General features: G+C 33.2%; 1 protein-coding gene across 2 annotated transcripts; it reads right to left on the bottom strand.

Annotated features, from left to right (window-relative positions):
- Positions 1 to 280: 280 nt before the first annotated feature.
- On the bottom strand, positions 281 to 7,837 carry LOC111407414 (protein YIPF1 homolog). 2 transcript variants are annotated; one of them, XM_023036865.1, is made up of 6 exons: positions 7,557 to 7,836; positions 6,469 to 6,508; positions 6,297 to 6,380; positions 4,980 to 5,145; positions 2,340 to 2,613; positions 281 to 769 (listed from the first exon to the last, which is right to left on the bottom strand). In XM_023036865.1, the coding sequence occupies exons 1-6, from the start codon at positions 7,608 to 7,610 to the stop codon at positions 578 to 580; spliced, it is 810 nt and encodes a 269-aa protein (XP_022892633.1). In that variant the 5' UTR covers positions 7,611 to 7,836; the 3' UTR covers positions 281 to 577. The 2 variants fall into 2 exon arrangements, with proteins under 2 accessions (XP_022892633.1, XP_022892636.1); XM_023036868.1 differs by lacking the exon at positions 6,297 to 6,380 and having other exon boundaries at positions 7,557 to 7,837.
- Between the last annotated feature and the right edge of the window lie 1,633 nt (positions 7,838 to 9,470).

A 9,470-nucleotide genomic window follows, 5' to 3' on the forward strand; every position in this document is an offset into this window, starting at 1 on the left:
AAATAACGGTTAAAAAATCAATTTTTTGGACCAAAAAATCACTCTCAAACAGGCTGTAAGTACTAATCAAACCAAATAAGAACTCAATATTAATATCTAACTAACAAGATGATGTCCAAATAAATTTTTCGTTGACCACCTACTTCAAATTTGAAAAACCTGTCTAGATGCATACTTAATTATTCACTTAAAAAAATAAAATAAAAATAAAAAATTGAGGTTTTTGAGTTTTCCAAGTCTACAGCTGTAATTGACTCAACCAAATACCAAACCTAAGAGATGACGACGGGGATTAAAAGATCCCGTAAAGCTGCACTATCGAATATAAAGCAGTAGCCAAAACAATGTGCAACTCTTTAGACATGTCAAGGACAAATACATACATTGTATATTTGCAGAAACCTATGTAATGGTCTAAATGATGTTCAAATTCCTCAATTTTCATAGACAACAAAACCACATCACCATAAGTTCGCAACAATTTAGCTTCCACTCCATTTCACAACTCTTTACCCCAATACAGTAAAACCCAAATGATAAAATTGCCACCCAAGATACACCAAACCAAAATCGAGCTTTATGCAAAAAACCACATCTTGATAAAGATTGCCAGACCCATTTGCAGGACAAATGCAGAAATAACCACTACTGTAATTTCACTCTCTTGTATATAAGATCTGAGGTTCAAAGCAACAAAGCTGGCTGATAAACCACCACTGAGTAATATGATAGTCCACCGCAGAAACTCGACTGGAATAACCAACAGGAACTGAACATATTCAAGGAAACAAATCAGATCACAACATTACTAATTTAAATTACAGTCAGGAGGAGATAACAGGATAATAAAACCAAATAAAAACCTTCAACAAAATGCAAAATCAGCATGAGATTCGTTGGTCCAAGTCACGCGTGGCAATGTTGGCTCACATGAATGTCAAACATAAAGCAAGCGAAAATTCAGGAACCAAAGAATCATAGGAATGCATCATGATAAAATATTTAGCATCAACAATTTAAGATAACCAAAAGCGTATACTGAAAAATCTAATCAAATGATTATCTTTTGGGTAAGGTTGAAGGAGCCAAGTGTAACTCCTAATAAACTTGCGGTTATGTGAACTCTTTTGCCACTGTTGATCCAGCCCATGTCGACAGAAAGGCCTATTGAAATCAAATCTTTTGCAACCATCTTATAGCATCTTAATGTGCTCTCTGCTTCCCTCTTCTAATATATACACTTTTTTTTTTTTTTTTTGGAGACTAATCTTCCAACACATACTCCCTAAGATCATTTCACTCTTGTTAGTCTTGTGGGTATAAACTTCTATAGGTCTACGCAACATATAGTCTAACTACACAAGTCATTCTCCCTTCAATTTATCCTCAATTAGCATTGCTCCTACTTGGCTTACGTCTTTATTTATTTTTCGTATTCAATTTTAGTGTCACACATCCATGTCAGTAGTCTGCAAGTTTCATCTTATGGACATTGTGGTCTTTAATGACTAAACATTCAATATCATAAAATATACCTGGTCTAATAGACCTTGCCTGTTAACTAAATAGATATCTCCTAATCACATGTATCCCCTATAGTACTTATCAAGTTTGCCCAATTCACTATAATTATATGCATGACAACCTCTTCAACTGCTCAATCTTTTTAATTATTGGACTTGAATATATGAAACAACCATTCGTTGAGTTAACATCATCCTCAAATAAGATTCTTATCAACCTTACTCCCGTTCAGACTAAATTGCTATTACATTTATTATATCTTAATTTCTCTTAAAACTTTTCAATTTCAAATTGTTCCTCTAAAGTCGTGGCTTATGATTTATGCCATCCTAGTATCACCAACTGAAACTATTTAATCAGTGAATAACACATACCAAGAGAGTTCTCCTGCAAAATCAAATTATAGTCTACATTTTCATTCCTCTTTAACAATAGTTTGTGGAACGTCCAGATACACCCACATTCATATTTGAAAATTGCATTGATCAGAATAAATAGACGGCAATCTATAGCGTAAGTTAAAAAATCAGTAAGCCTATTTTCTTATCAAATTAGCTCAACTGAACTTATGGGTGTAGTATCACAGTGTCCAATCCTACAATCAGATACCAGTGAGTTCATAGCAAAAGAAGCTCGCTCAAAGAAGCACCTTCCAAAAAATGGATTGCAATTGGTAGACCATGTAAAACCATTTGACATAAAAACGTATAGTTGGTAGCTTTTCTTGTTGCTTAGGATAAGACAAAATTAGGAATTGAATACTATGTGACTAATTTATTGCGAGAAACAAAGAAAAGGCAGGCACTTATACTTACAGAACTTAGAATGAAAATGAAAAGGGAATATCCCCACAAGCACCAAAAGCGTATCAGGCTTGCATTTGATCCCAGGTACCGAAGCAAAAAGTAATATGCCAGTGGCACTATCAGCGAATAACCGTAGATGGAGCAAGCTGCCACGTTTAAATAACTGACGTCGAAAGTCCATGAAGTACTGCGATCACTTCTTCTATGCATTAGGTAGGTAGCACAATTTCCAAGCGACGCAATCACAAATACCAATGTAGTGGAGATCCAAACAAGTCCATAGCTAAAAGATGGGGAAACAAAATAGAAAAGTCAGAGGGAAAGAGCAGCAATGCCGAAAGGATGAAGCCATGAAGTGGAAATGAACATTGAAATATAACAAGAGAACCAGAATGAAAACTAGAATAATATAGATGTTAACTGTGCAGTTGATATCCAACAGATTTTGAGATCATAATTATCCCCTTTTCCTCTATTTCTTTCCTAAGCTTCTGAAAGATATTTCAGTCAATGTTTAAAAAGGTTTAATCGGTTATTGACGTGTCTTTGCCTCAGCGGGGCTGGCAAGGCGAGGCTAAGCCTTGAGGCATTTTGAGGCATAAGACTCGAAATAGAATAATAAATAGTTCAAAAGAATGTAAACGTACAAAAATATGCTTATAATAAATCATACACCATGTTCAAAAAATCCATAATAAAACATATTAACAAAATTAAAAGTTTACCTTGCAAACAAACATTAATAATAATAATAATTCAAAAAGCTATGAATAGTGATAGAATGTCAATAAAATGCAAGACAAGCAGGCAAACAATTTAGTCTTCTTGAGGCTTAGCCTTGTGGCGTAAGCCTCACAAATAACACTATAGGGGTGGGATTCGATGCGTTTTATGAAAGCCTCAGGTGAGGTGGGATTCAAGGAATAAGCCTCATATAATTATTTAAAACAATTATGTTCAAAAAATCCAAAATAAAACTTATTAACAAAATTAAAAGTTTAGCTTGCAAACAAACATAATAATAATAATAATAAATAAACAAATAAAATAAAAATCCAAAAAGCTATGAATAGTGATAGAATGTCAATAAAATGCAAGACACGCAGGCAAACAATTTAGCCTTCTCGAGGCTTAGCCTTGAGGCATAAGCCTCACAAATGACACTATAGGGCGTGGGATTCGATGCATTTTATGAAAGCCTCAGGTGAGGTGGGATTCAAGGCATAAACCTCAAATAACTTTTTAAAACAATGATTTCAGTTTTCTTTTCATATTTTAACTTTTTACGCTGAATTTCCGGCTAATCATCTTATATAATCAGACAGTCCTTTTCTGTTTACATTTTTTAGTATAATTCTGGTTGTCCATATTCCATACCCTGGAGAAAATAGTAAACTGGGGGGACCTGGGGGACGGGGGGTTGGGATTACAATTTTACCACGAAGTGGACTTAGAAAACCACTAGCCCAGCCCGAAATGAGTATCTTTATTCATTTATATCTACCAACTAAATTGGAAAAGATCAACTTCGTCATCACTTATTGTTCATCCTTAACTCCCAAGGTCCAATCACTTCTTTATTCATGGAAGTATGGAAATGTACTTCACTAATAATAGATAGATGCCATTCTAGAATTACAATACCTCAGGTACATCAGAAAGATCATACGCTACATCATAGAATTCAGGAAAGTAAGATCCAAATTTTAATCTTTAGAATTCAGGAAAGTAAGATCCAAATTTTAATCTTTACTTCACTAATAATAGATAGATGCCATTCTAGAATTACAATAACTCAGGTACATCAGAAAGATCATACGCTACATCATAGAATTCAGGAAAGTAAGATCCAAATTTTAATCTTTAGCAGGTAATATTGGCAGCTGATTTCTTCAAAATATCATCAGTACGATGGAAGTTGTCAGCACTATTAAAAGTATTACAGAATTGGAACTAGAAATGACCCATGCGAAAAACATAACCACAACTGTTAGACTGTAGCAACAGTACATAACCACAGGTAAGAAACAATATGAAGCACTAACATTTGCAATGCATTTATAACTTGCTTGAAGTGCATTTAAAAAAAATTATAACGTAAAATTTCAAGAAATTGAGCTGAAAAAGTTAGTTGAAGACCAGACTATCACCAATTTTAATTGTAATAAATTTGGATAGTGGTCTGAGTAGACAATTTACAGATACTGACTCTTGAAAACTATTTAAAATGGACTTTTAAGGTTAAGACTGAATCCATCCTTTCAGCATCTCATTGAACAATATTGGTGAAAAAGAATCAATTTGTAAAGAAATACTCGCATCTCATCAACTTTGCATCATCAAAACATGCACTCTTTCATTTCAACTAAGAAGTCTTGAGAAGAAAACTAATCAGAGTCAACTAGTTTCAATTATCTCTGATTCCTAATCAAATAACATTCAGTTGACTAGCTCAATTTGGATGTATTTTCACGAAAGCAAGAGAGATAGATATAGAGAGCTGGAGAGGAAGCGGGAGAAGAGAAGTGGTGTCAGGGATTTTACATGTAATACTATATCATATACTCAGGTAAAGATATCTTTTCCAGCACGTGGTTTCAAATGAAGAAATGAAACAAAACTAATTATTCCAGCAACACCGAAACTTACAGGTCTGGGTTGGCATCAATCTTGCTGAAAAAATCTCCACTTATAGGATACAAAGAACTGATCAATCTGCTCAACAAAATGTCTGTATCTATATTAAAATATTGGGTGTAAGAAGAGATACTAAAAACTCCTTTCCAGTTGTTTGTCGACTGTTGTGCATCACCATCTGCAGGAATTATCAGGTGGGGTGTCATTAGCTGTTTGAGCAAGGGTATTTGCTTCTTTGTTGGACTCATCTGGCTATTTTAAAACACATAAAAAGGTTCGGTGATAGTAAAAGACGAAAAATAGGAGATGATACTGCACATTCCCTTAATGTGCATATCAAAAGTCTAGCTTACAGTGAATGTCGTTTGCTCATTAGCCAAATTTAAGGGGAAGGAAAGAACATAGAGTACCTAAATACATATATTAACAAGTATTCACTACAATCTAGGTGAATGAAATATATTTCTTCATTATCTATCATTTTTGTTTCAAGAAAACTGTGGATGGTGAAACAAATAACAAGCAATATGTCCTTAATGTTATGGAAATGAAGTTCAAAGGCACTACGAATGTCATCTAGAGAAAACCATCCCCCTCCCCAGAACATTTATAAATATATATCAAGCCAGCAGTCATTTATAGTAAACAAAGTTTTTTGGCCAAAAATTTCACGCTCTGCCATTTTCAAATTTGTGATTATGGAAAGATAATAATTTCAGGAGAATAATCATCAACTGAGTGTATTAGAAACCAGAAAATGATGCACAACTTTCAGTACGTTACATATTACAAGAAATAATGACAATTCCATTTCGAAAGTAATGTTTAATCTTTTATCTTTAGATTCACAATAAAAATTATGGGCAAACAGAGCATGCTTTGCTTTAAAAAGCTCCAAAAGCAGGAAGAGTACGTGCTTTGTAAAGGGCCAAATGGCACTATGCTCGGACCAAAGACCTGGAAGTCAGAAAAGGGCCCTTTCCCTTTGCTATATTCGGGGATTCAATACGGTTTTGCACCCAACCAAGTTTTATCTTTATATAGGGGCCAAAAATCAGGTCATAATCCAATAATGTTTTCACTTTTATCCATTTGGTGGTGCACAATTTTGTACATAAAGGCAATACCAATCGGTGTTCCAATACATGAGTCATGCACCAAAACTGTTCGCAGACTTGTCCCAAATCATTAATTCAAAAATGAACTTTGAAAACAAACTAGTGTTCAGCTATAATTGCCAAATCAAAAAGACGATATCCTAGATGCCGCTAAAGTTCTCCGTGTTCTCTACAAGTATGTGTCATAACAATTATAGAAGATACTACATACCAGTGGTACCACCGAGAGTTTGATATCCCGGGCCCCTACTTGCACCATTATTGGGAGGAAATATTTGCAAATTTGCACCAGGAACTTCACAGAATCAAACATTCAAATTGAAAGATGCATTGTTCAAGAGAATAGAACAATAAACATAAAAAATTATTATAAGATCTCTTACCTTCTTGGTTAGTGGCTGCCTTTCCTTCACTAACAACAGCCTGCACATGTACAAAATTTTAATATAGAAGGACAAATAAATATATTAAAATACCTCTTCACTTTGTCACTCTGTGTACTTATTTTTCAAGCATGCGAAGCATAATTAAATTGATAATTTTTCTAACAGTAGAATTCCCTAGGAAACTTGAGAGGCATCTCAAACCGAAAAAGGATCAAGATAAATAGAAGGGCTGAGGATTCAAATACATTCATGTTGATTTCACAATTTCTACCTATTAGTTCTCTGTTCTTGCTACTCATTTACAGTAAGATATTACTATAGTCAACGATCAATAAGAAAACTAATAAAAAACTTGAGAAATTGTTACTAGTACTTAACACACACAAAAATGGTCTATAACTTTGTTCAGGCAAATTACACATAGAGCCCGTTTGAGCCACATTATTTGTAAAATTAGAATGAAAAATAGAGCCGGGCCCCGAGATAGAAATTAAAAAATGATGACTTGATGTGATGGATAACGGTCATATTTTTCATTTTAATGAGGTAAAAATGGGACTCAAACAGGGCCATAATAATCACTTGGGCCTTGCATCTAATCACCTCAATAGCAAAATTAATTAAATTACAATTCTGAAAGGCTTAACCATCCGAATTAATAATAATAAATAACAACAACAACTGATCAGATAAAAATGACCTTTATTATGACATTGAATAATCATCTTCCAGGTAATACTCATTAAAGGCATCGCCAAATATTGGCTTTCTCATAAATTTTACTACCAAAACTAGCATTAACTTCAAAAAAAATAATAAATAAAATCCCTCATAAATGAGCACCCAAAACAGTTCAAATTCTGTGTATCAACTCCACATTTTCAGAGCTTCAGTATAGAACACTATAAAAACGCAACCTTCTCAATTGAGTAGTTAGTTCTCAATGCAATCGAAGATTTCAGGACAAAGCGCTTTCCAGGGGGGAAATAGCGCAAAATTATAATCAGACAAGGAAGTTACGGAGATAATCATATTAAATCATCAATAGTACAGTACTGTTATGAAATGTGGAAAGAGTAGTTTACCGGGACTGAGCCAAGCAAGTGGCTGGTTGGAAGATTGCTGGAGGACTCGTCCATCGAATTCAATTTAGAGAGAATGAGAAAAGATCGAAGAGGGAGGGTAACAATTTGGTTCAGTGAAACATTTTAATCTGATTCAAGTTGCTGATTTGCTGCAAATTTGAGTTCTTTCTCTAATGGACGAGTCACTGCTTCGAGAAGAGCCCTAAATTTTCGTTTCTCCAATGCTTCGCAGGTTAGATTACGTTAAGGGGCCAACGGAACGACGGAGAGACTGACGGAACAAATAAAGGGTTAACGCGCTTTTATATTTATCAAAGCGAGTTCATCATATGTAAACTTGCCACAAACAAAAATAAATAAAATTCATTTTTGGGAAGTATTTATGGAAAGTATAAATTATAATTAGATATAAATAAATGAATGTTGGATAAGTTTTGGATCTTTCAAAATGTATAAATAAAAATTGAGTTAACTGCTTATGAACAATTCTTATAATTCTGTTTCAAAAATGATACCATTACAAATAAGATGGGAGCAAATTAGGGTTGGAATTCCTAAATTTTATGGGTCTTACATCTTAACGTTAAAAGTGATGTTTGTGAATTTAGGAGTTCATAGGATTGAAACTATCAATGTGAACGTTAAAATCACACGACTTTCATGTGACTTAAAGTTGAAGGTTAAAATTTTTGAATCACTTAACATTTATCTCTCATTCAATCGTAGGTAACGTGCTATTTTAATATCTATATTTGTCGTTTTAGTCATTTAATACTACAGTTCAGACAATCAAATAAATTGATGATCTAAAATCTCACTTTTGAAAATCAAATACTCTAAATCATAATTACACCACATGAAATGTTGGATAGTTCCACCCTTTTTTTTTTAATATAAAAAAAAAAAGAAAAAAAAACCCCCACATAATTGTGCTATTGCTTCCTAACTTTTGGAGTCACTTGTTTTGTTATAGTTGATTTTTTTTCTTAAAAAAAATTATTATTCAAGAAAATACATCTAAATTTATTTATTTTCATGTATATTATTTTAAAAAAATGGCAAGTTTTAAGTGCAACAAAATGCTCTTTTTACGTAAAAAATAAAAATAAAAATAAAAAATAGCCAAATTGTTCTGAATATTAAGAAATTTGGGGACTCTATGAACGAAATCGACCAGAGTTAGAAATAAGAAATCAATATTTGCACATTTCCTTTCAAATTGGAATTACTGACTCATAAATGATGACATACAACAAATCGCCCCTTAAATTATCATTCACTGGGATATCGAGATATCAGTTTGCTTATCAAAAGCCAATTGAAACCGAGAGAACACATGATAAGAATTTGGCCTATTGAGTACAAGTGTTGCTACAATTAAGATAAAATTTGTCAAAGTAGAAAATAAAAGCATAAAGTTTTGTTCTCATTATTTAATTATCTAGCAATGAATCTCATAAACTTCGCATTGTGAGTAGATAATAGACACATGTAACCATTTAGTAGATGCATCGTTTAAAATTATTAAATACTTAAATGGTCCCCTTAGGAAACGAGATTTTCAAACAATTTATAGATTTCAGCCACATCTCTAGCTAGTGAAGATCAATCAACCTATTTGCCATGAGAACGAGGAGAAGGTGAGAATTCATTATGTTGAAGATTCTTTTGATTCTTCAACGAATGTGAATTCTCTATAATTTTTCTCATTATCATTTTTTTTAATCGATAAATGTAAAATTCTATTGAGAAAAAATCATATACTAATACACTAGGCATACCTGAGCAAACAACATTCAAGTGAATATTACAATTACTCCAGGCATACCAGGCAAACAAAATGAAAGATATACAAATGATAATAGTTATGGGCCCAATACTAAAGACTCAAAATGGATTAAAACATGTGGATTC

Source organism: Olea europaea, chromosome 13 (genome assembly GCF_002742605.1).
Source record: "Olea europaea var. sylvestris chromosome 13, O_europaea_v1, whole genome shotgun sequence".
Classification (NCBI taxonomy): domain Eukaryota; kingdom Viridiplantae; phylum Streptophyta; class Magnoliopsida; order Lamiales; family Oleaceae; genus Olea; species Olea europaea.

What these genes read in the sequence shown, in the direction of transcription:
- LOC111407414 (XM_023036865.1), bottom strand. Translation starts at nt 7,610, where the DNA reads ATGGACGAGTCCTCCAGCAATCTTCCAACCAGCCACTTGCTTGGCTCA. An exon ending in ATTGATGCCAACCCAGACCT is followed by an intron (nt 2,614 to 4,979) that starts GTAAGTTTCGGT and finishes CCCATCTTTTAG; the next exon opens with CTATGGACTTGTTTGGATCT. An exon ending in TCATTTTCATTCTAAGTTCT is followed by an intron (nt 770 to 2,339) that starts GTAAGTATAAGT and finishes GAATATGTTCAG; the next exon opens with TTCCTGTTGGTTATTCCAGT.